Here is a 27,297-nt window from a genome sequence, read left to right as displayed (position 1 = left end):
AAACAGATAATCTAGAATCTCAGCCAAGTTGAATGGAGAGTTGTGTATTTGCTACACCTGAATGTAGTTGGCAAAAGATGCACCTCCCTCCCAATATGCTGCACAATTTTCCCCCACACTGGCTGTTGATTTATGTTTTGTGTTCTTCCTAACTCATTACTTCATTAGAGGAAAGTCTGTTTACTCTAGACATTAAGTAAAAGAAGGATGTGCTACGTTCAGGAAAGAGAGAAATCCAACAAAAGACTTCAGTCATCTCTTCGTAACCCTTTGACAGAAAAGGACAAATGACCCTCTGTGATTGAGTCCTTTTAAACTTTCCTACAAAAATAGTCATCTTAACATTTAAATATTAAGAGAGACTAACAGGGAATGATTATTTGCTTCCTTCACCATGTAAAAACTGGAAGTATTGAGCAAGATTATGGTTCAACAGACTACAAAGCAAAACAACCCAAAACTAACTTTTTCATGAACCATTCAACTAGACAGTGTAATTAAGTGTTACAGGTCAAAAGTGGATGAGTTATAATAGAGTTAGACAAGCTCACCGGAAATGAGTCATCAGTAACTGTTAAAATAAGGTGGTCTAGATGCTACTCTGATTTGGAAATCTTTCAAACATTAGTTTTTCCAAGCTGGTAGAATATAACACTTTGTCATGCCTTCTCCTTGAGTGTTTGCTACCACGTATAGATGCAGGATAGCAGATGAAGTGGACCCAGTATAGCTGTTCTTGTGATCTTATTCCTTGAAACCTCACAGAAGGTTTCAAGTTCAGGAGGTTTCACTATTTTATGTTAATGTCTTATAAAATTAGCAGGAAGAAGTTTGAAATTTGAGACTAGAACTAGTTCACCATGACCAGAATAGAAAATAATTGTAATAGGATTTCTTTTAAAAGGAAAGGTCAGACCAGAAAAGGTTGTTCATTTAGATCAGATATATAAATGTATAGGTCATTTAAATATTACAAACACCTATGCTAATGCCTTAATTTGTGATACTCCTTTAAAATATCATTAAAATATATTAAAAAAGATAATTTGCTATTCTACTACTAGCAATAAAATGCTACCAAAGTGATACTCAAGCTGCATAGTTTAGCTGCCAAAGTTTTAAAGAAAATGGAACCATTGAACTGTGGAAAAGTGACTGCGTAAGCACCTGTAACTGATGTTAGCTGAAGTGCTAAACCAGCTTTTGGCAGTCTGGCCTCTTTTGCAGGTGCACAGACTGTTGGGGTTTTTTTATGTCAGTTTATTCAACTAGTACAGTTCGTTAAGTATTTCATTTGAAGTTGAGAAATGGGCTGGGAATTGAAATAGCAGAAATACTTATTTTCACCTTTCAATCCATGAATAAAAATGAGGTGTGAGAGTCTGAGATCTATTAGTTTTAAAATTTTATAGGATATATTAGCTTAAAATGATTTATTTAAATTCAGTAACTACAGATAATATGCCGCTTTAAAAAAACCCAGTCTAATAAGATGTATATGTTTTACTGTCTGCAGCAAGTTGGATGACTAAGACAACTGGTGTTTTTAGGTATATATAAACAAACACCCCCTTCACTCCAACCAAAAAACTGTGTGTGTAAGGAAATTGTAATGCAACACAAATTTATTTTTTTTTCGTAAATGATAGTTTAAAACCAGAATGTTTGAAGCTGCTGTAAATTTTAATCTTGTGTCTGAAGCTGGAGATTTGCACCCACTGGCTGATTCACAAAGGTGTTTCACTTGAACAAGAATAAGAGAAAGCCTGGCCTGTAATCAGAACTGCTGATTTTTGTTGACAATAGCCAAATAGTTCTCACAAAGCTCCTCATCAGTCTGCCCAGCAAGGATGAGAGTGGTACATTTTGCTAGATCTCATGTTGGGGAAAAAAAAAAATCACAGCTCCCTGTTGTGAGATGATTAATCCTCTCTTCAGGAGGATTGGGCTGTAGCTCCTTCGCTTCTGCTAGGTCTCTTCCACATGGTACCTGCTGTCAAGACTGCAGAGTCATGGTGCTCTCAGCACTCCAGTAACTTTGTGTGCTCCATGACTGTCTTACGGGGAGCTGAAAATAGGAGCATTGTGTTGGTAGAGGTCAGAAGATCCTGAAATGACTCTAGATCTGATGTGTACTGTGACGTTAAGTGTAAGAAGAGAATACTCAGTTAAGATCCAAACCAAAGTCTTGTCTTTCAGCTGGAAACTTCCTTGAGAGAAATTTTGAAACAGGGAGAAAGTAGCAGAATTACTTGTACATCTTATGTAGATACCTATGTATCCTAATGCCTTAAGATCAAGTGATAAACTTCTTTTCATATGGATACGGATTTTGGTCCTGAAAATGGGATCTAGATTAACTTCATTACTGCAAATATGTGCATGGGTGATTCTTACATGTCCATCCATCTTTGAAACTCCCAAAGCTGTAAGCATAAATATTCCATAATTGCTTCATTAGGCAATGACAACACCAAAGATACTTCATTCTGGTCATAAAAGTGGTGAGAACAGTTCTTGTGCTTTGTAACTGAAACCTGACTTAAGATGAGAGAAAACAATTCTTTTGAAATGTATGGCTCCAAAGACCACCACCCCAAAACAATCTCTGTTTAAATCTTTCACTGGGTTTTGCTTGTAGGCAATTGCTTTTATTTTGTTTTGTAAGAAACATTACAACTCATTTAGAGCAATAGGGGAAACTTTGTTCTGCACCAGGCCAATATATAAAAGAGAGGGAGCTTACTGGAGATGTATTTCCATCTGTTTATAGATTTAAGTCAATTGTATTAACTATTACATCATCCTGGTTCATGAATTTAATCTTGTATCCATGGGAATTTTAAAATTGCAGTACTCGCTTTTGTAAGAACAGATAGCGACAGATCTGAGGCTGTATTGATAGGTACTATTATGAACAATTTGAGTTAGCTTTAAACATAAAAGTCACATCACCAGAGTGTTACATATTAAAAATAGTAAAAAAATCAGTGGCGCAGTCCCGTTGGAAGGTAGAATGTACAAGCTAATGTCAGCTACGTTTTAAGCACATGGCAGAGCCATTACATGCTGCCTCAGGTGGTGGTAAGCAATAAATCTGAGGGTGCACTGATTGCTTAGTGCTCTCAAAAAGTGCTGACCAGCAGAACTGTCTGTATGCCTGTTAACGTGGAAATTCTTTGATAGAAGAACTAAAATAGGCATATATTAATGACCTTTCCTATATTTAAATATAAATTAATGTCCTGCTTGCAGGATTTTGTTTCAGTGCTTGAACTGTTTCATGACAGGACCAGTTTGAAAGCAGTTCTGACTTCCGGTGTAAATGGTGGTTGTTTTTGTGAGTCTGTTCAGAGATCTTCCAGCAAGAATTGTCTGTGCTGAGGTGCAACTTCACATTTGTGAAAATTATGACTTTAATGCATAGGTGATTTATTGTAAATCTCTTTCTACCCGCTTATGGTATTCTGTCCAAGTGTATCTTTTGTTCTCCTCTTAAGTAGTCTTTCCCTGTTCCCTGGAAAAACAGACAAGCTGACCTCATGTTTTAGCTGTCACTGATGCAGGGGGTGCTTGCTTTTTCTGTGTTCCTTGATTTGTCAGCTTACTCAGAAGTCATCTGAGAACATTTGCACCCAAAGCAATGCAAAAATAACTTTTTAGTACATAATTTGACTGCATTATAGATACCACAGCCTACTGAAAATGCTCATGGGTAATAAACTCTGGTTGTCTTCAGCAGTTTTTTGAATTTGTCCCTGTAACAGCAGCCTCCAGCCTAAATCCCAGAGAATAAAAGGATTTGAGCCTGGAGGTGAATTGTGCTTTCCTGAGCAAGAAGACTTAAGAGCAAAACAGAGAAATTAAGAAAGGGTTGGAATAATCTCTTTTTCTGTGGTTGTGGTCACTGTAGGTGATACTCGTCTGTCTTAAATTTAGGCATCAAATTTTATGCCAGAATTTAGAGCCTTGAGACCCTGATAAGTTTAGGGGACACCTCAGGAAAGGTAGCTGAAGCTCCTAAGTTCCCCCAACCACATTGAGATCCTGAGCTTCAAACCTTACATTATTTACCTGAGGATATGCAATGTTCTAAAACGTGTTACTTGTGATTGGTTAGCCCCCTCCTAATCTGAAATGCTGATTTTTGATCTGCCAAAGGGCTAAAGTGAAGTAAGGCTGAGTGCACTCCTATTTAGGGTATTTGTTAATGTCTCTCTACATCTTTTTCAAACAAAACAAAACAAGAAGATGGGCTTACATCTGGCATGGAGGTGTTTCTTTTGCCATTGTGTTGGTGCAAGTTTTCAGTTTGTAATTGTGCAGAAATGGCAATTTTTTTTTTAATAGATCCCCCCCCCCAATGTAACTGTCGTGGTTTAAACCCAACCAGACAGCTTGTTACCCACTCCCCCCCCTTCTTGCCCTCCCCCTACTCTCAGAGGGACAGAGAGGAGAATCAAAAAGAATGCAACTCCCACGGGTTGAGATAAGAACAGTTTAGTAACTAAGGTATAACACAAATCACTACTGCTGCCACCAATAATAGTAATGATAAAGGAAATAACAAGGGAGGAGAATACAACACCCCATCACCAGGCGACCGATAACTTGCTCCCCAGCCCCACCAAGCACCGACCGATACCTCCTCCAACCCTGCAGTCCCCCTCGCCCTTCCGGCTAACTCCCAGTTACCTCCTGGGCATGACGTGCTGTGGTATGGAATACCTCTTTGGTCAGTTTGGGTCAGGTGTCCTGTCTCTGCTTCCTCCCGGCTTCCCTCCTCCCTGGCAGAGCATGAGGCCCACAAAGTCCTTGGCCAAACCAAAACATCATTTTTATCAGCTCTGTTCCCAGCTGAAAGTCAAAACACAGCACTGCACCAGCTACCAAGAAAGAGAAAAATGACTGCCACTGCTAAACCCAGGACATTATCCACCCCTTATTCCATACCATTCACGTCATGCTCAGATCCCACATTTTCAATATACCATCACTCTTATCTAAGTGCACTCTCATCGTAGTGCATGGACCAGTCCCTATAAAGCTGCTGAGTCCATCTGGTCCATGATGTCAGGCTCCATCTCTTGTAACAGTCTTTCAGAGCAGGAGAGGCTATGTGCAGTGTTCACACTTGTGAATAACCTGGGCAATAGTGTCCATTGCTAAGTCCACCCCTCGATCATGAGTCCATCTCGATGTTGCATCTCTGTTCTGTTGGCCTTAAGGGTCATGGGCCCACCAGGCTCAAAATAATTCACTGTCCTTCCATCTCCAATGCTTCCAAAGCACTGGAGGGGCCCAGTGGACTAGATACTTGCCCATACTGTCCCACATGCCCTGCCACTCATGGCTGTCCAGCCTTGGGGGAAACCTCTTGGTCCTCCCATATTGTTGTCTAACCCCAGACAAGACCCAAACCTGACTCTGCTTAAATTTCGGGGTCAGACAAAATGGTGGTGGGTAAAACACACTCTGTGTGTGTGCCAACATGCTGATCCCCATCACAATCAGCAGGCAGGTCCCAAGGGTACCCAAAGGCCATCCAAAACCTTCAGAACTCTCAAATGATGCTGCTGTACTTGTCACTGGGGCTGGTGTAGCTGCTGTGCTTGCCGGCTCTCCCACCACCAGCTTCTCTTTTCCTGAGTCCAGATCTTCCTCCTCTGCCTTGCTGGGAAATGCTGCGGGGTCTCCTGCGTCCTCCTGGGGCTCGGCGGGCGGCTTCCGGGGAATGCTCTCGGCCGTCGCGGGGCTGGGCTCGGCCGCGGGGCTCGGCTCCTCTGCGGGGCTCGGCTCCTCCGCCGCCTTCTCCCGCTGCTCGGCAGCCGCCTCCTCCCGCTCCTCGACCGCCCCGACCTCCTCCACCGGCAGCCGTCCCCTCGCGGCCTCCGGTCCCGCTCCCGCTTGGTCCCCGGGGCCGCTCTCCCGGGCCGCTTCAGCAGCCGCCGGCTCCCGGGGCCGCCCCCCCTCGGCTCCCCAGGGCCTCAAGCAGACGGAGGTGAGGGCGAGGGCCAGGACGGTGAGGAGCAGCCGGACGGCCAGGGACCAGTCCACGACCACGTCCGTCCCGCCCTGCTGCTGGAGCTCGCCCGTATTACAAGTCATTGCCATAAAGTACAGTGAGACAAGAACCTTAGCCCAAGCCCCACACTTGATAAACACTAACACAGCAAATACCGGCTCTAAGTAAGTTACAACATTCTGAAGCTCTGAGATCCAATAAATCATCATTGTGACGGTCAGATCTGTCGTTATCTCAACCCCTCGTGCCCCACGTTGGGCGCCAAAAAGAACTGTCGTGGTTTAAACCACAACCAGACAGCTTTACTCACTCACTCCCCCCCTTTCTTGCCCTCCCCCTACTCTCGGAGGGACGGAGAGGAGAATCAAAAAGAATGCAACTCCCACGGGTTGAGATAAGAACAGTTTAGTAACTAAGGTATAACACAAATCACTACTGCTGCCACCAATAATAGTAATGATAAAGGAAATAACAAGGGAAGAGAATACAACACCCCATCACCAGGCGACCGATAACTTGCTCCCCCCAGCCCGACCAAGCACCGACCGATACCTCCTCCAACCCTGCAGTCCACCCCGCCCTTCCGGCTAACTCCCAGTTACCTCCTGGGCATGACGTGCTGTGGTATGGAATACCTCTTTGGTCAGTTTGGGTCAGGTGTCCTGTCTCTGCTTCCTCCCAGCTTCCCTCCTCCCTGGCAGAGCATGAGGCCCACAAAGTCCTTGGCCAAACCAAAACATCATTTTTATCAGCTCTGTTCCCAGCTGAAAGTCAAAACACAGCACTGCACCAGCTACCAAGAAAGAGAAAAATGACTGCCACTGCTAAACCCAGGACAGTAATCAATTTAAATCTAAGTGTGTTTTCTTCCATATGCTTATTTCAACCATATTTGCAGCTAAAAAAGAATGTTTCCAAAACAGAAGAGTTCAGGGAAAATACACTGTTAACCATGAATCTGTGTAAATACTAATTTTTTAGGGTGATGCTAGCAAAAGGGAAAGATAGATCTACATGGCTTGAAACCAAGTGATACAGTTTACTTAAACAAAGGAAAAACTACAGGAATTCTTGTAATCAGCTTTGTCACAGAGTATGTATTGTGAATAAGGCTGAGCCATCCCCCTGTGCTTAGGAGGTGCTGTGGTACCACAATAGAAGGTACTCTGCAAATTTTGAGAGAAGGGGAAATACACCCTGAAGCAGTTGAGGTTAAAATCTGCTACCATGAGAAGAATTTTAGTCTTGGGCATGCGTTTGAATTTTCATTGTCTGGAGATTACCAATGCAGTGCAGCAAGATGAGGATAACTAGGATTTTTTTTAAACACAATTCCTAAGTTACAAAGTGCTACTGTCACAAACAGTAGTGCTAGTAAATGACATGTTTGTATGATCAACTTGGTATGCAGAAAGGAGTTTTTCTGTGTATCATGATTTGAGGGAAAAGATGAATTTTCTGTTTGAATTTACGCTGTTATAAATGTTCAGCATAAACTTAAGAGCGTGAGTACAATAACATGAAAATCAGAGCATGACACAAGGAAAGCAACAGGAAAAAGGCAACATTCTGTTTCTCAACAGAAGAAAATCAATGACAATCTCTTTAAGTAAACATGTGTAATTGTCTATAGTATGTAGTAAATGGTATCAGTGATGGTTCTTCCTTTTATCCATGTCTAAGGAAGACAGTGATGGACAAATTTAATGTATGTGTGTATAACAGACATGGTCTGACTCATGAGTTGGCTTCCTGGGATCTGGGGATCCTTCTCTCTTTCTGAGTTCAAGGGAGCATGCATGTGCACTACAGAAGAGGCAGGAAGAGGCTGAGAAGAAAGGAGACTGCAAGAGAAGCTTGGGCTGGGATGCACTGAGTGGCAGGGAAAGGTGTTCATATGGCAGGGAGCAGCCCTGAGCCTTACAGGGGTTGAGGGGAAATGAAGGGGAGTTGGTTAGTTCAGGGAGCTGCTAACAATCTGTCTCCTGAAAGAGGATCAGGTGTTCTCCCTGTAAAAAGGGACCTTCTCACTTCTTCTCAGGTCTTTAATCTTGCTTACTATTTGTTTTGCCCTACTAGAGAGGGCATTTTGATTCAATTTACTTTTGTCTAATAAAAGGTTGTTTTCTTACTCCTGTTGTCTTTGTGGTGTATGCATGGAAAACAATAAGGGCCAGAGGGATTGTTTTGGATTATTGCAGCTAAAGACTGCAGTTGACTTAATTCCCAGAGATGTTATGTCATATCTCTGTATGAGAAATGATGTTATGTGTTCATAAATACATTTTTAAAAAATTAAGAAGATAGACTCTAATTTTCTCTTCAACAAGAAAATGCTCCGTAGGGCCTTAAAATTTTCAGCAAGCTGGGAGAAAAGAGAAAGGCTTGGAGACAGTGGTCAGAAAGTCCAGTTGTTTTTGTTCAAGGAGGGAAGACTTCAAAATGAGCACCATAAATTTCCTATCCTCATAGCAATAAGCAAAGCCTTGCAGGAATAGAAAGAAACCAAATCTCTTCAAGGCCATCTTCCCAAACATGAAAGCAGTATTTCCTCTAATCCCATTGCTCCTGCAAACTTTGTTTTCAGAGTTTGGACAGCAGTAAACCAGGAATTGGAGCATGTAATTTTGCGTCAGTGTTTTTTGGAAAGCAGTGGCAGAAGGCAAGTGAAAGGAGACCTTCAAAACTGAGAACAAGGGAATGTGGTAAAATCAGCGCCTTGCAGCAGTCGGTACAGGGAACAGACAGAAATGCTGAAGTAGGGTCCTGTCTTACTAGACAAGACTTATATAATACTGTGATGCAGGAGACATCTTCTTTCTTCAGCTGCTGTGGCAGCTGGGAGACCTTGGAACAAAGAGAGTCCTGCCTTCCAGTAGTCACAGTGATGGAAGACTTCATCTTTCAGCCAGAGGAATGAGAGAGAAATGAGGAGTTGGTTATAGAAGACAGGAAAAGGAGAAACCTAATTTCAGAGCGTGGACTTTGGGAGGAGGAGCGAGTGTGGATTCTGGGGATGTGTCATCCCTGTCTGTGTGCCCCCAGCCATCTTTGGCTTCTTTAGTTGACTGTGGGGAATTTTTTTTACTCTCTTTGAATTACTGGTGGTCTCTCCTTGTAGAAAAAGGGGTACAGAAATGAGAAAAGGGGCTGGGATAATGGCCTTGAAGAATACAAGCAACAGTATGTTTTACTTAGAATTTGGGCTCACTGAATTATGAAAGTTTTGCATATAAAAGTACCAATATAAAGCACTTTCTGATAGTTTAGCAAGAGTATTTCTCTGTGCTGTTTACGTTTATGTCAAAGGAGTTGGATATTAAATTATGCTGAATCACACAAAAGTGTCTCAAGCATCTGTTTCAAAGTGCTGTGTTGAAGAGAGACTGAAAATTGGGCACAGGTCACTGGAAACACTTTGGTCGTTCACAATATACACAGGAAAAATTATTTTAAGGAATAATTATTTATCTTACAGAAGGGAGTAACTTAAAAAATCCAACACTTTGGCTTCAGTTTGCACACACTTTCTTATCAAATGTGCTTAGAGAGGAAAAAATTCTTTTCTGCACCATGTGAAGAGCAGGAATATTTTAGTGGAGAGATTTGGTTCCTTTTCACCTACTACCACCTTTGGAAGAGCACATGAAACATACAAAGTGGGTTATCAATCGCTTTCTTCAGAATCTTCTCATAAAAACATGCATAGCTCTTGGCATCAGGATTATTATCACTTGGAACAAAACCCAACATTCACCTTTTGATATTTCAACATTCCTTCAATATCAGGACACAAATTTAAGTCTTACTTTTGCTTGTCTTACTGATTTTCTGTACGAGTGGATATGGAAGGGATTACCTGCATAAAAAATCTGTTGCTCACTGTGAGGAAGAGTAAGAGCATTTGTTTCTCTGGTTGTTCCTCAGCATCAGGTGCTGGTATTTATCCCAGCTACAATTAGAAAGTTGTGCTGAGAATGAATGTGGTACAATGACTCCAGCTTTGTTAGCGCATCTCTAATGAGGAAACTGTTGCATATTCAACTTCTATTATAGATCTAGTAATTATGGCTGCCATTGGTCCCAGCCACTATAATTAATATTATAACTGACAGTTATAATCTTATTTTCACTCACTTGCAACATTTGAAAAATGACTGTCTCGGACCAATGTTCTCTTCATTTTTTTTCTTTGCCTATGCATAAATTATTTTGGAAAGACGTGGGAAAAAGTAATTTTTGTTTAATTCTATTTTGGATAATGTGAGAAATTCTTTTCTCATATTACTAAAGATGTTTTCCCTCTCACTCCACCTGCAAGTTCTGCAGAGAGTGTTCTATACCTAACTGGATGGCTGTGTTGCTAGAAGCTGCTGACTGGTCTTTAAGGTTGTTCCCAGACAGCGTGTGAATAGACATGAATAGCTGGTGAGTCTAATTGGAGATGCATGCAAGAGAAAGCTGTTTAGTCTACAGCTTCTCTGAAACAACTGCAACTGCCTACATCTCTTCCCTGGGAATCCTCGGAGTTGGTAGTGGGAGGCAGATCTGCTGTGAATAACATCTCTTCCCTTTCTTCTCCTGTATCCTTATTTAGGTTTGTCTCTGCAGAGCCAGTCCAAAGCATGTAATATATTAAATATATAGGGAGTTGTCCAGGTACCCTTTAGCTGTCTGTACCCAAAAACCTGTGCCTTATCTGTCATTTATATGCCTCAGGTCAAGACAGTACAGAAGTAGTGATGGTGGACTGCTGCATTTTGGGAGCTTATGGAAATAAGATTTATGACTCTAAATACATGGTCTTGCCATCATACTCAGAGCAAACTTCCATACAGTTTAAGTGTGGGCTTGTATAACTGATTGGTATGGGAGAGACAAGCAGTTGCTCTTTACAGCTTTTGGGCATACAATAGGAGAAAGTAAGGAACAGTTCAAGATGAGATTGTGAGTTTGATGGGTTAATGTAAAACATCACGGTGAGACATGTCCTTAGTGTGTGGAACAAAAGGCTTTAGGCATTTAGTTTGGTTCAGTTAAGTAAGCACTACCAGCTGCAGAACCAAACAGTAGCAGTCCAGTTCTTCCTGTGTTTAGTTATTCCTTAGACCAAGCATATGATTTCTTTGTCAGAACTTGATGGTGCATGTGGTCACAGATATGTGCAAATACTTATTTTTCTAAGAAGGTGCCTTTTACTACTGTTCATCAGCAGTTTTCACCTAATTTAGCAACTCATTGGTGAAACTCTATATAGAGCTTAAAATGTTCTCGTTTCTTTAGCTCAATAAATAATAAATGGAAGAACCTCACTAGAGCTAGTAATTTACCAGGTGGATATTGCCACAGATAGTTATATTTAAGCACTGTATGCATGTCTTAGTTAAACCACATTTGCCCTGTGTGCCTGTAGCACCCTTGAACCATTGCTCTTTATTTTGTCTCTTAGGTACACCACTTCTAGTTCGAAGGAGCAGTGATCCATCTTTGGGCCCACCTGCTGATTTCCACCCCAGTGCTTCTCATCCCAGCGACCACAGTCTCAAGCATGTTGTAGCAGTAGGTGTCATGTAATTCACCTTTTTTTGAAGGGCAAAACCTGTTCTTACCTTTTGGTATACAACAGTTTTATAAGCTATGTCTGTACTTGTTTCTAAAACAAGTGCATCATACTCATTTTCTGTAAAGGAGAGAATTTCTTCTGGACAAAATGGCTGGTTTAGATTATACAGTCAGTTAACAGCGGTTCTCTCTTTTAAAAATAAGACATAAAGCTCATTGGTGACATAAGGCACTGGAATATGAACTGAGCTTTTAGCAATTATGTATTTGTTCAGTATCATTTTGTCCAGTTACCATTGTGTAGTGGGAAAAATGTATTTCCCTGTTAATATGCATCATCTGTCTTTCCATGCTTTTCCACTTCCCTTGTTTTCTCATGGCATTTCTGTCTTCCTTTAGCACCCTACTACTATCCTCCATGGTCTCTTCTTTCTCTTGCTTTTCTGTTTTGCAGCCTGACTTCCCTTTGGAGACAAATTTGTTTTCAACAAATAGTTATTACTAAATATTAGTGCAAAGACACTGCTAGAGAGGATGTAGTAACTCTTAATTAGATGTTATTGCAGTCTGCATTAAATCTAAAAATGATAATGTCTTTGTCATGCTTGTGGCACATTTTTTGAGTTTTAAGGCCTGAAGCTTTGTGTTTGCGTGGGGAAGGTGTTGCTATGTTACTTATAAAAAGATGAAATTCTTTATACTCTGTCAATGTCAGCTGAGATACATAAGTGCATCGAGCAGAATAAAGCTTTATCATAGACCTGATGTTTGCCTAGAAAGATTTCAGATCTGCTTCTGCACTAAATCGCAACTAGTTTATAGTAAAATTCCACAGATGGCTGTATTGGCACATTAGGAAGCAAGAGGAAATAACTGGGGATCAGCAACACATGCTGGTGGTGGAAACCTTCTCAGCTGAAGATGTATTAAAGATCATACTTCTGGTTAAGTTTATGTGAGTGAAGTAAGTAAATAGAAAGTCACATTGTGTATAAATGATGTTCAGCGGATCTCAGTCTTAACTGGTCTTCTGAAGGGCAGCACAGGATTTTAGTTACTGTCATTTCTCTTTACGTGGCCAAATGTATGTGCATCTAAATATTTAGTGTGCCTCTTATTTTACAATGGCTTGTGTTATTTGCTAAGTGGTGTAATTTTAAACCTTCTAGTGACTCTTCATGTACATTATGGTGTTACAGGGAGCTGAACTTTGTCCAAGTCCCATGTCATTTGTCAGACCTATTTGAGCTGAGAGGTTTTTCTTGATGTTTGCTGAAAGCACTCACATATTAATGAAATACTGACTTAGTCTGATAAATAAAAGTACAAAGAAGAATTCCTGGTTAACAATGCAGATCTTTCTCTCTTTGCAAAGTTGAGATGTGTAAAGTGAGTACGTCAATGTGTGATGCTGAACTCTGGTGTATTATAACCATGGGAAAAAAAAAAAGTGGAAAAAATGGTGAAATTTGTTGCATTCCAGGTCATGTTTTGAATGTTTTATTTTTGGCCATAAAGGAGAGGAAGATAGGTTCTTGTTGGTTTGTTGGGTTTTCTCCAAATACAGTATTAGTGGTGACAAGTGCATTTTATACCATTATATGAGGATTGCAGTTAGACCTGGAAGCTAAACCCTCACCATGCTTCACTGACTTGCATCAGTGCACAAAGATCCTCTAGGCTGAAAGGGATTCTCTATGCCTAAAATAGAGAGTATCCTCCTGTCAGCTGCAGGGTAACAGTGAAAGCTGGACACTTAACTGTGGAGAAGGCTCTTGGGTCTTTTTGAAATGCCATGTAAGGGCCAGGGGGAAGGCCCAGAGGGTTGAAAGTTTTCATTGTTAAAGTAAAAATCTGTTACAGAAAATACATTACACCAGCTCTTATTTTTGCAACAGTGCCATTTATAAACCCCTCATTCTCAATCATGCTGAAATATGCTTTGGCGTAATGTTTTGGGAAGCATAGAAGGCTTAAACAACATAGGTTAAATTAGGTACAGATTGTTTTAAAACACGGGGAAGAATCAATACCTGACAAATGAAAAAACATGGCACAAACAACCGAACGCTGCATTTTGAATATAGCTGTGCTCTTTCATGCAGGTGTTAAAGCAATATTTAGAGAAGATTTGTTCCATATATTGCTGCTGGAAATGTAAAATTAATACTGCATTTCCTTTGCCACAAACATGAGGGTTTTTTCACATTAAACTGCTTCCTTGCAGTCACGTGCAAGTTAGAAAAACCAGAGCTGTGGGTAGACGAAACAATTTTCAGTGTGTGTAGTAAAAATGAAGTCTCTGTATTTATTCTCCAATTATCTTAGCAATCATTTTGTAATTGAAATTGACTTCCATAATTACCATAATTGTTTTGGCACTTCTGGCGTTTTGATGTTTGGCACATGTAGAACTGGCAGTTTGGTTCTCTGTAGAAACAGTTGCAGTTAGATTGTGTGCTTAGACGGTACATACTGGTTCTCCAGTAGTTGATCACTTTCTTGAGAGGTGATTATCATCTGAATCTCTGAAGACAGCACTGATTTATTTTTATGAGGGTATGATAAGTAATGCCTAAAATAGAACAGCAAACATGCAGTAATAGAAGAACATTGCTACCCAGTTCAGGTGAACACGGTGAAGCTGATGAACCATTTGAACCATTACCATTCACAGTATTTATAGAATCTAAGCAGAGCACATACTCTGTTTTTAAGATGTTACCCCATTCATTCAAAGGAAGATTTTAATTTTTTTTCATGCCATATGATGATTACCAAAATTACAAAATCTTTGCTGAGTGATCAGGTAGCTTGAGAAGAATTTGAGCTATTCCTTCATATCTTCTCTGATGCTTATTTTGTCTTAGCTGTAGTTTTTAGTCCCAATTAACAAAATACTTCTAGATCAATCAAAACCAGATAGTGAAGTCCAGCATCTGTTCTCTCAGATTGGAAGTCATTTAACAGATGGTACAAAATTGGAGTATCTTTTTTCTTCCAAACCTCTCTTCCTTACCATGATAGCTGCCACTGAAAAATTTGGAGGCTATAATCAAAGAAAAACAGGGATAACAAATATCTGAATTTGTTATTGAAGAAAAAGTATTAGTGAATGTATTAATTTATGAAGGCAACTGTTAAACTCTTCTGTCCAGTTATAATCACAGAGCCCTGGCCAGGCTCTCAGAGCAGAAACTTCCCTCCTTGGGCCTCCAGGGAGGACCACAGGGAAGCATGACTATTTTAAAACACTTTGATGTGTTGGGTGGCTGTGGGTTTGCTATGGCAGTAGCCAAGTGCTGGCCCAGCTGCTTTTTGGCTGTGAATGCCCTGGCTTCAGAAAGTGGGGTTAGCAATAGGCCATGAAGTCTTCAACCAGGGATCTCCCCTGGAGAGAGGCCATGCTTTATGATTGAAAGGGTCAAAGCCTTTCAGAGGAAAGAACCATTCTTTGGCCACTTAGCACTTGTCCCCAGCTTGCTGAGAGAAGCTGTAGTTTCAGATTTTCAGCACTGACTCAGAACTTTCTCGCTGGATCCCTCCACCCAAGCTCTAAACTGATAAAGATGAGATATGCAGCAAGGCAGAAAGTCTGAATTATGAGGTTCTGTTGGTTTGGTTTTGAGCTTTTTAGGGAGCAGAGTGCATTTTGCTGCTTTTGCTCAAGCCAGTTCATCCAGGTAATAATTGCTAAGGTGTAATTAAAACATCTGAACTTTCTGGAGATGATTCTTCAGCTTGCCTCTGTTTGCCCAGGGACAGACTTCCCTACTATCATAAACCATGATCAAATGTTTTAGATGGAGAATTGTGGTTGATTGGAGTTTTGCATTAATTCTGCTGGGACTAAGGTTTTATCCCCTCTTGTTAACTTGCTGATTATTATGGGGATGCTATGTTCTGCATGACTTTCTTTTCTAGTTGCATCTTTTCTGGACAGATACTTAGTTTAACTTGGAGTTAATCAATGCTAATGCCTGATCAAATTGAATTTATCCATATTTAAGATACAATGAGATGCTGGATCAATTGAAGAGCTGCTCCAGTGGCTCAATATCATTTCAGTTTTTACCTAGATGTGTCTTGAAATTGACTGTATTTTATGCATTGTGGACATATAATTTGCAATTTTGGATAGGGCTCATGTATAATCAGAACATTTTTATGCTTCAAGCCCTTGCTAAAAAAGGTCGAAACCTCCTCTGGTTCTTCTGCCCATTAATTGTGTTTGTAATGTATTAGCCTTCCTGATTAAGTGTCTGCAGATTAGCATAATGTGAGTGTGTGTGAGGATGCAGCTCCACGGATTGTGCCTTCTACGTGCTGTTTTATGTACATACGTAAACATAAATGCTGCAATCAGAGCTTGGTTTTGAGAGAAATATTATCAGTTGTACTTTCAAAGTGTGTGGGTTTTTATTACAAGAAAGAGGCAGAAATATTAATTCATCTAACAAAGCTATTTAAAAGCAGGGCAGAGCACAAAAGGTCTTTTTTGATACAGTGATGGGATAATGCTGTAGAGTCTGTAATTTGTGTTGATCCAGTAGGTTTCTGCTAAGGCCTGAGCTAAGAGACCGCACTGCCATGAGGGTGGTATTGTCTGTCTGATTTTAGAAGGTAAAACTTTTGTCCAGAATTGTTTACTCACTCTGACTAGGTCAGGTAGTTCTGATTTCTGATACCTTTGCATGTGTTAGAATTTCAATATGAAATTCTCCCATAGTTATGTGGTAGAATCACAGAATAGTAGGCTGGAAGCTACCTTTAAAAGTCATGTAGTCCTTTCTCACTGCCATGACCAAGAACATCTTTAAGCAGATGAGGTTGCCCAGAACCACATCAAATCTGACCTTGAATGTCTCCAAGGATGGGTCATCTGCCCCCTTGCTGGGCAACTTGTGCCAGTGTTTTACCACCCTCATTGTAAAGAATTTCTTCCTCACGTCCAGCCTGAATCTCCCCTTTTTTAATTTAAAACCATTGCCCCTCATCCTATCGCAACATGCTCTGCTAAATAGTCTCTCCCCATCTTCCTTATAAGCCCCCTTTAAGTTTCCAGGAGGTGGGGTATGTGAAGGAAACCAGAAATTGAGAGAAATGCAGTAATTCTTCAGGAACTAGCAGTGCTGGAAGGACATAAAATATAAATAATATATAAACATAAATGTAATATAAATAAAGTAGAGATGGAAACTCATCTTGGGTATTACAATGTGTGTTGCAGGGCAGAGGCAGGAATGCTCCCCTGAGGTCGTGTGGTCTCAGATTGTCATTCGGAATGGCAAGCTTTTTAAATTCTGGAAGGCATTTATTTATTTCTGGTTAAAGTTTTCCTATTAATAATTTAACTCCTGCTCTTGAAACACTGGTGTGTGGAACTGAGCAGAAGATCTGGGGAGACTTAAAAGAATTTTCTGTCATTCAGATGGGGAGTTCCGAGCAGTTTGAGTTTTTGAAAAGGGAATTCTGATGTGGGTGAATCCTTTTTTAAAGCAACTACTGTGTGTCTGTTTATGCTGTGAACATATATAGAGCACGCCTAATCAGTGCAGGAGCTTGTCAGTGTATTGCTTTTGATGTCTGATTAGATGATCATAGGGACATCTGCAGCGAGTTAGTTTTGAAGTTGTTGGTGTGAGGCACTGCAGGAACCAGAGCTGTGTGGCACTCTTACACCATGAAAAACTGCTGCTCTTAAAGAGCCTTTTATAAATCCAACTATGCAGCTAGCTGAGGGCTGTCAAATTAACAAAAGCCATTCCTTCTTGATTCTTTCTGTTGCTTTTCAACCCTGCACTGCTTTTTTCCCCTTCCTTGTGCTCTGTGCTGTGGCATTCTGTGTCAGAAAGAAATTACTTTATATTGTAGAGGAAAAGCTAAGAAATGTAAATGAAATATTTGTAATACTTCATAATACTGAATTGATCATCTGAAAAGGGACAGAAGTGCCCTGTAGTAATTTCCTCTTTTGAGGGTGCAAAAAGGTACGGGGGGAGGCAAGGAGGAGGAAGTCCTCTTTGTGTTCCTTGCATAGCCTACATTTCAAGGAAAGTGTATTGTTTTACCTGTATTGTTTAAGATGAGGAGTGGGTGCAATTTACATATTTTTATTTGAGAAGGATAAGTAGACCTTTTGTGATTTATTAGAATGAGAGCTAATAATGAATGTTCGTGATGTTAATATATAGATTATTAGTAAAAATGCTACAGTAGGTAAAAATAATAAAGAAAATAATTTTTAATGTGTTGCTTTCTAAAGCCTGTTCCAGTGAGAGAAGCGCAGGCTTTTTACTAGCTATTAATGAAAGAAAGTATCTATTGTGAAACCATTGAAGTTCTCCATCATTCTGGCACTTATGTTTGTAGGGGGCTGGGTTTTGCTTCCTCTTTAAAATAAATTTGGGGTCTTGGCTGTAATTTTGTAGACTCTTGATTGTTTATAAACCTTTTTCCTTTGTCCTCTGCCTTGGGTAGTCAGGTGGATGTGGCTGCAGGTGATGGAAGATGGCCAAGAGACTTAAACTCTTGCTTTTTCCCATGTGGCCTATCTTTTAAAGAACATGGAAAAATTATAGGGTGGAAATAAGAACTGCTGACAAAAAAAAAGTTAAGAAAAAGGGAAAAGGTCATGCTTTCAATGCTGTTGACACGTTCATCTCTTAGCTACATCTTTGGGGTCCTACAAAATACTGTCATTCCATCTGGAACAGCTTTTAGCAGGCAGCTTACGCAACAGGCTCATGGCACTGAAATTGGAATGAAACATTAGCAAGTTGCTTGTATGTCTGACAGTCAAATTAAAAGTGGAAGATGACAGTCAACATGGCTCATGCATATAATTTACTGTTAAGCTCTAGAAACATTTAGCTAAAATAAAATAGGTTTTCAGTCGGTGTCCTGCTGAAATAAATAACATTTTGCATAACACAGAGAAAGCCAGTGGACAACTGGGAATAATGGCAGAGATTTTGGATACTTACTTAGATCCAGATGTTGCTGTGACATTAGGAAAAAACTCACTTTGGATTTTTTTAAGACTTCATCTTGCAGAGGCTCTGTTCTTGTTCTGGTTAATATTTCCGTGTCTGTGAAAGTGAGATCTGCTTCTTTGTTTCTCTTGCAGGTTTGACAGCTATTCACACTCAAAAGAGGTTTGATATTTTTATTAGGAGAGGCCCTTTAGACACTAACCTACCCATCCCATTGGAGACATTTTATCTGGGGATTTGTTCTTTTCCTGTGTAGTTGGTGTCTAAGCTAATCTGGATTTACAGGTTTCTGAGTTATAATAATAACATAGTGCTCTTTGAAACTTACACATTCAGGGTGTTTTTTTATGGCAGAAGGTCCTGATTACTGTGAAGCAATTTCTTGCAATAACAACTGGAATGAAGGGAGGAATATTTTATTGTTTCCATGTTACAGCGTGATTTTGCTGTTACATGTGTTTGACATAGAATCATAGAATAGTTACGATTGGAAAGGACATGTTGGTGTTGGGAATAACAAACTGAGACCACTGTGAAGATAGACGAAAATGGTGATACTCAAGATATTGAATAAACATCTCAACTTTTGGTATTTGTCAGTAATTGCAATGGTTTCATCTGGCCTGTAAGCATACTATGATCTTTTGCATAACCCAGGCAGTAGAAATTCTCTGAAATAACTTTAAATAAATAAAACTTAGTAAACAAACAGTTTGGTCAATAAGTAAATCTTCAGTTAAAATGAAGTTACTAGACTCTGAGCTGATGTGAGAGCAAGTTGTTGTCACTGTTCCTCTGTGCTACGAGGGACAATAATTACCTGTTTATGAGGTACCCTGGTTTTCCTGTCCTGATCACCCAAAGATGGACGTACCTGTGGTCTGATCTGGCACTGTTGTTCTTACGATGTATTTCAGATTCTAAAGAAGTGTATTCACCGCAGTTTTACACATCCCAAGGAGTATCATACGAAAGAAAAACCAAAACACTAAACCAATCAAACAAACCACACACACAAAAAAAGCAAAACCAAACAACAAAAAAACCCCACCAAAACCCCCAAAACCCACCCATACAATCAACCAAACAAAACCAAACCACAGACTTTGGCCGCAAGACAGATCTTACAGGAACATTTTCCCTTGGCAATCAAATTTCATGACTTGAGCTTTTAAAAATTACTTGTCTATTCTTGAAGTATTAGTGACAATAAGTTTTGCCTTTAATTCATCTTGATTTGAGCCTTGGTTTACTGTAGGTTTCAATTAGAACATACCGATTATCGAGTTCCTCTCTAGGATTCAAGCAAAGCAGGTTTCTTCTTTGCATCAGTCCCAAGGGGTGCCCATTGTGCCATACTAATTATATTTGAACTGCAACATGTAGCATGGCTGGGCTGAGAGTGTATTACTGTATCTTAGAGCTAGCACAATTACTCTCTGTTGTTGTCCATTTAGCAGCTGGCTTAGAGTGGCATGAACTTGGACCTTAAATAAAAGAGCTGCTGTGGTTCTTGTATCATGGTTGCTTCATTGACCTAATTGTGGTGTATCTGAGATGATTATACATTTAACACATGGAAATAAATTGGCCTCCTCTTTTTCTGTTCTGCTTTTTTGAAATTACCAAGTACAATTAATTTCATGGTGTATCTGTGAGCTTTACAGAAACAGAAGGAAACCCCTTCTTTTCAGCTGGCCACATATCAGTCTAAGAAGTATGGTGAAAGCTCCTCAAATCTGGAATTCACTTTTTAGGCCCACAGCTCCCTTTAACTATCTGCATAAATCTTTCTGTCCTTCAAGCAGCAGAAGGGGAATCAGAAATATGTTGTTTTGTAAAGTAAGTTCTGTGAGAAGCACTACTGAGCAAGGGCCAGTTATTCTTCATTTTCTTATCTTTAGATGCTTTCCATAAGAGCCCAGATGAATTCTGTTTCTGATGCAGGAGAGACATACTCCAAGTGGAATTTTATAGAACACTTGTATGAGGAGTTGCAATCACATTAAAAGGAGGAGAGGCCAGGGAACAAAACATCATCAATTAAATGGATTTCAAATCACAAAGAGGGAAAAATCCTGTATATCAGCAGGAAGAAAAACATCCCCTTCAATTTGGTTTCAAAGGGTACAGCCAAATTAGGGATATTTCATCTTAAAAATAGATCAGATCCGTAAAAAGCTGCAGTTCTTAGTAGCAAATTTTGTTTTTTTCAGAAGTTCCTGTAGTTATAGTCTCTTTAGCCCAAGAATTAGTGTCTGAACTGTATTTTTGGTTTAAAAGAACATAGGAACGTTTTCCTCAGATCTGAGGTGTCCACCATAGCTGCTTCTCGGCTCAGATGTTCTGGTGTGCTTCTGCAAACCTGGGGTTTCTTAATGGTATTGGTGAAATCCTGTGGCATGAAGACCAGCTATGAGGCTAGTATGGCTAACGTATGCTGCGTGGATAAATGCATCCACATTTCCTCCATGCATAGTATGTGCTCCTTGGATGCTCTCAGATTTCCATTTGAGAGGATGAATTCAGTAATGTTGTATACCTATAGGAATAACATTCTACAAAAGATATCCTGAAAATGTTGATGACTGGGCTGGTCTGTTGTACAGTAGTAAGAAGAGCTAGGGTCAAAGTTTTGTTCCTTGTGGAAAAAAAGGCCAAAGGCTATTGTTAACCTTACGTTACAAGTCCTCCTCTCGTTACTACCAGGGAGGCTTAGAGGAGTAGAGAGTCAGAATGGGCTAGAAAAGTTTTTACACAATAATTTTATTATTTAAAAATTACCCTGTAAACTTTTAAATAGCCCATGTCAGTCATCAGGCTGTTCTGTCCATCTTTGATTCCCTGTTGTTAAGCAAGGGAAAATTCTCCATCCTGTCATGCAGGAGAGAAGGAGGGAAATCGTCTGGGTCACTGTTCATAGATCCAGACATTGTTAGCCAGAATGTTTGAGATGGATACTGCATTATGGTCAAATTGATAGTCCAGTTAATACACAAAAGATTATCTCTGACCTATAGTTTGTTTTTTTTCTTTTTTCTTTGAAGCACCTCAGAACAAGAAATTGTCAAGAGTAGAAATACTTTTAGTTTAGGGATTGCCATGTTAATAATAACAAAGCTATCCTTAGGTTTGCAAAACACTGAACCAAATGATTGCTGATGCCCGTTGTGATTTTCTGCCTTTTTACCTTTCAATGTCTAGTTGGTGTGTAGTTGTCATTTTCAAATTGGTGTTTTGAGAGGCGAGTTGACGATGCTATTGTGTTAATGTCATCAATCAGACAAACACTGATATTACCAGGTAAAGTTAGTTCATTAGAACCAGATGTGTGTGCTCCTAAATAAAATTATTATTTTTTTAAATACTATTGACATGATGCCAAAGGATTATAACACTTTGGGGAAATTAATCTGCCAATTATATGTATTTATAATGCTATACAAGTGCATAAAGCATAAAGTTATTGATGTGAGTTCTCTTAAATGACTTTTATATAGCGTCTGATGCCAGTTACCTATTAAGCACAGGTCTAACATCAGGCTCTAGGTTTATAGTGATTTTATTTTTGTTAAAATGATTCAATATTTCAGTTCATTACATATTATATGTTCATATGCTCATGATGTTTACCACAGAAATACTTCTTTTTTCATTTATTCAATTAATAAGATTATTTGAGGTCTGGCTTTCTGTTCCACTGCTGCTAGTATTTCACTCTGTAATGACAAACATACACATTTAGGGCTGGTTGGCAACTCTGTTTAGTTTTCACCTCAAAAACCAAATGGAAAAAATACTGTTTGATTTATATATACAATTTAAAACCTCTTTAGTTGGCTTTTTAAATAGCTGGAATAATTAATCTAGGCTTTTGATAAACGTCTATTAAGTAAAATGGTACAAGTTAAAGTTAGATAGCGAGTTCATGGGATTCACCAGCTTTTAAAGGGGAGGAAAAAAGCCCTACTTTTTTCAGCAGAAGAAAAAAATGTCTCTGAGCCTACAAAAAGGTCTTTTTAGCAGGAAAGAATGCCTTTGGAAAGTAATAGAAAGCAATGCTACCCGCTTATTGACATATATAGCATATATGTTCATGTGGTGCCCTTTGTGAACAAGGAATTACGAGAATTGAGATTGTGCCTCAGATACATTGTTATAAAAAGAACAGGAACTAGATAAATATTGCAGTTCACAGGTAATGAAAGGTTGTCTGTGCAAGGGAGTCCAAGAATATAGCTCACTAGAGTAATATTTATTTTCCAGAAACATTGAAATTTGAGAAGGACTCAACTACCTACCACTGATTTTTACTGGTACTGTTGGGATCAGACCCTTAACCCTCTCTAACCTCTCACTTAAATGGGACCATATTTAGTAATGTGCTTGTCTTGCCATGAGATCTGGACTTCCTAAATTGGGGAATTGGGAGCCGCTTGGCAGGCTTGGAGTCCTCCTGTGCACTAGGATGTTTCCCCTGCTATAGCGAGGCCACCCTGTTCATGCAAGGGCCTAAGGGTTACTGAGGATGGGCTGGCCCTGCCACTTGGTCCTGTCTGGCAGCCTCGTGTGTTTGCAGTTGTTCCTGCTCCCCAGCACTGTGCCTGGGTGGGCTACCCTGGTTTCTGGTGGGGTAGGTGGCTCGTGTGTCCTGGATTGGTGGGGGCTCCCACTGCTGGAGTGGCTTCCTTTCTTCCTTCCTGCCCGGCTAGTTGCCGGCCACAGACAGGGGAAGTCTCCTGCAGGCTCAGCTTTGCTCTGTGCTGTAGTGTTTTCTAATTTGGACTTTAAGCAGCTTCAAGTCAAATAAGAAATGGTAACCAACAGAATTGTGGGAATGCTTACTGATAATTTTCCCTTGCTTTTGGAGTCAGGCTTGACTGTACACTGCAACTGGGAACCAAGAGGCTCCAATTGAAGAAGACAAATTGTGTCAGGAGTGCTCAGCCTCCAGCTGAACGTATATTTCCTACTGCAGATAGCACTTCTGGGTTCATTATAGCTTGCTCTCATAAGTCGTCATTTCTGTCTCAAGGCTGTTGTGCTTTCCAATGTAAAGCAGATTGATGCTGGCACATTTTTTCTATTTTAATTTTACAAAGTTGTCACACTGAAACTGTGCCTCATATTGGAAGTGCTTTGAAGTGAGGAGATAAACAAAGAGCTAAAATAAAATAAAAAAGAAGCACAAACAACATTTCATCTTGGTTTGTCTTTTTAAAAAATAAGCTGAATGGATGTAGTACCCTTGTGCCACTGTAGTAAGCCTGCAAACATGAGGCGATCAATCTAAATTGAGTTACTGTATATGCAGTAAGCAGAAACAGGTGAAAATTAGGTTATCTGTGCCCAACTCTTTCTATTCGGTATGAACAGTGAGATATAAACTAGGTTTTAGACCTGATTAGTTTTGTTTATTTTCAGAAAGGGGCAGAGGCAGAACATGTGCTGTATCTACCATAGTTATTAAACCAAGAAACCATATAAAGTCACTAGCTCACTTGTGACATTTGCAGATAAAGGTAGAAAGCCCTGCTATAAATAAATCCAAAGTGAATCCAGGAGGAAAACCAGCAGCAGTCCTTAGTACATCTCAGTTTTATCTTCATGAAAAACAAAAAACCCCATGAACTCTGTCTTTTCACTAGCAAAAAAAGGGAGAAGTGATTGTCTCTGCCAGTGTCAGAAATGCCAACCAATTTATAATCTGAAGTATGGTTTATAACTTCACTTTTTCTGGTTTGTGGACTCCCAAAAGTTTTCCAATGAAGACAGTAAGCTAGATCTTAATAGCTTTTATGAAGTTGTAAAAGTAGTCAAGGAATTTAGAAGTCTGATCACAGATTGAAGCTATTGTTTTTATTGAAAAAATGAAAAAGTACCAGTGGCAAATGCGTTCTCACTGGTGCAGTTCTTGGGTGCACCGTTACTATTAATCTTTGATTTAAAGAGGGATGACAGGTCCCTAGACAAGCTTTGAAAACATATGTGTAACAGCTTTTACACCCCGATAGAAGCCTTTTCTACACATTTATGCACCTCTCCTTACTGTTGAGAAGCAGCTATTGCACAAAAAGCCACGATTTCTCCCAAGTGGCAAGGTGAGGTCCTTTCCTGGGATTGCAGTCTTACCTATGGCTTGTATTCCCCTTTCCCAGCAGAAAGATAATTGCTGGCTTTGTTTTTTTTCCTGTGCCAAGAGGTATCGCCACCACTGTAGAATGTAAGTAAAGACCCAGGAGAGCTGGCTGTGGGCTTCCAGTTCCATTGTTAATCCAACTTGAAACTACTTGCTCCTAGCACCCAGCATTTGTTTTCAAGATGGTACCTCAGCTGTGTTCTGAATTATGTTGTAGGGCTCTGCAAGTGAAGCCAAATGCAGAACTGGAAATCCAGTGTTGTCCTTTCCACTAGTTTGAAACGGGCTCATGAGTCTTGATAGACTGATAACCTTAAAACTTCTATGCCAGTTCAGCCAGGATGCTAAAGAATTGAAGGCTCCCTATCACTCATGTTTACCAGAGAATTGTTTAAAAAAAATGAAAGTTAATTAGTTCACAAAATATTAACAGCTTCTGCAAGCTAATTGAGAATCCACAAGTCATTCCCAGTGCTATTTGCCAGAGCCCTGAACCCTTCTGAAATGAGCTGTTGATAGCCTTTCCCTTTCCCTAGAGGAGGTTGTAAGAAGAGGGTTTTACTGCTAGGTTTTTCTGACATTTAGCACCACCAGTGATCAAATGCGCCTGTTCTGCCTTCAAGAGGGCTGTGAGGATGAATGAAATATACTCTGAAGTGTTCAGGACCAAACTTCAAGGTCTACAACTGTTTCTGTGTCATCTCTCACTTCAAAGGTATCTGCCCTTTGACTTCTAAGTTGAGCTGTTATTGTTGGGGCCCCTTTGGGTTGCCTGAGGCTATCAGATGTCCAAATAGCCATAACAACAGAAATAATATTTGCTTTCATATGGTAAACAGTTCCTGTTTGACTGTTAAAAAGATATGAGGTAGTTCAGACTTGAAAGAAAAAAAAAACCCTCAGCAAACACAAAAACACCACCATGCCAAAAAGCCCAAACCAAACAAAACCAAAACCAAACCATCCACAGACAAACCCATACAAGCACCCCACCAAAACAAATGAACAAAAACGCAAAACCAAAAACAACCCCAACTGTTAAAACTTTATTTCAGCTTGTATTCAGCTCCCTCCATCCTTGTATTTGTCTTTTCCAGACTTGATGATGCTTGTAGCTGTTAGAATTGGATACAGCAGTGAGGATTCTTGCACAAGGAAAGTAAATCATTATTCCTGAAGCTATACTGGTTGGGTTCCACTTTAAGTTCCAGTGAAAATTTGCTTATTAAACTTGTTGCTATTGACTTTTATAACCATTTAAATAGGAAAGGGTTAATTTGCTGGAAGACGACAAAGCAGATAGAAAGCCTTATCCTTGTTCCCCTAAGAACCTGGACTCCTTCAGTGCTCGAAACACTGTGCTGTAGGCAGTTCACGCTTGAGAGAAACAAACTGTTCAGACTGGTTTTTGAGTAGAAGTTCAGCTCCCCAGGCCCTTGCATTTGTGATCTCTGGGCTTCATCACTCCATTACTGCTGTACAAGAGTTGAATGTATATTGGGGAAGTTCTGAGTAGCTTAAAATGCAGCAGTACATTGGTTTAGCAACACAGATCAGTATTATCCTGGTTTTCCACTGTTTTGTTTCACGTATCCAGGACTTCCTATTAAAATACTAAGGCCAATTCAGCATGCTTTTTTTTTGTTGAGACTTAAAGCCCTGCATGAGATTATGTACAAATACTTGAAAAAATCCCATTCCCTCCATGATCCTTTTATCTACTGGGAGCTACTTTTGTCTAGGATGTATTGCTTGTGCCTGCATGATGTACCAGGTCTTAGACTAAGCTGATTTTCAGAAGAAAGCACTGAATGCCTCTGTCACTTGCTTTTGAATTTGGCAAAGTTCATCTCTGAATGAGAGGCCTTTCTTTAGGAAGTCTACCTTGTTCTTCACAAAGTAACTCACTGGAGCTTTTTCTTCCTACCTTTTCTATCTAGAAGAAAAGATCATGTCTGTTGAACACCTAGAATGCATTACAGTGATTGTAATCAGTGGAGCCTTTAAAAGGATTGTAAAGAGTGGAGCTATTAAATATGCAGATTAGTAGTGCTGAAAAAGGGAAAGATGCAAGCAAAGCCTAGGAGTTTGCAGTGGTTTGGACTTTTATAATACAATTATAAAGTCTTAAAGCTTTGCTTTCTGTGTGATAGCATAAGAAACTTCACTGTACAAAATACTTACAGATTTGCTTTTCTAAATTATATATTTCAGGCACAGGTAATCCTGTTTCCTTAAAGAATCAAACTAAAAAACCTTACAAAAAACAGCTATCCCTTCACCCGCAACATGCTGCTGCTCTTGCTATTGTTGGTTGTGAAGTATTTCTAATTATAATCCAACCTGGATAATTTATATTGGGCTTATTCATAAGTAATAATATTTGAAATATTTAACTGGTAAATAAAAGCATATTGTACTGAGGTTTAAAGCTTAAATAATGCACAAACATCAAAAACCTTTTTAACTTACTGTTAAGGTCACTCAAATTTTCTGTCAACACATTTCTTAAAATCAAGGAAATTGTAGATTAAGGCAATAATGGGTTTAAATCAATCTCACTTCACATGCCTTAG

The 27,297-nt window shown here is 39.7% G+C and overlaps 1 protein-coding gene across 5 annotated transcripts in view; it reads left to right on the top strand.

Annotated features, from left to right (window-relative positions):
• The window catches only part of PARD3B (par-3 family cell polarity regulator beta), a 415,652-nt gene that overhangs the window by 138,151 nt on the left and 250,204 nt on the right, over positions 1 to 27,297 (top strand). For 4 of the 5 annotated variants that reach the window (XM_061378222.1, XM_061378232.1, XM_061378213.1 and 1 more), the window contains one exon: positions 11,475 to 11,584. The exons of the other annotated variant lie outside the window; for it this stretch is intronic. In XM_061378222.1, the coding sequence (XP_061234206.1) occupies positions 11,475 to 11,584 (110 nt within the window). The remainder of the gene's footprint in view (positions 1 to 11,474; positions 11,585 to 27,297) is intronic. 5 annotated transcript variants of the gene reach the window in all.

The sequence above is a fragment of the Neopsephotus bourkii genome, unplaced genomic scaffold (genome assembly GCF_033783945.1).
Source record: "Neopsephotus bourkii isolate Nb327-2 ecotype Australia unplaced genomic scaffold, CSIRO-AGI_Nbou_v1 NB_196, whole genome shotgun sequence".
Taxonomy (NCBI): domain Eukaryota; kingdom Metazoa; phylum Chordata; class Aves; order Psittaciformes; family Psittacidae; genus Neopsephotus; species Neopsephotus bourkii.
This window is presented reverse-complemented; position numbering and strand designations above follow the sequence as displayed.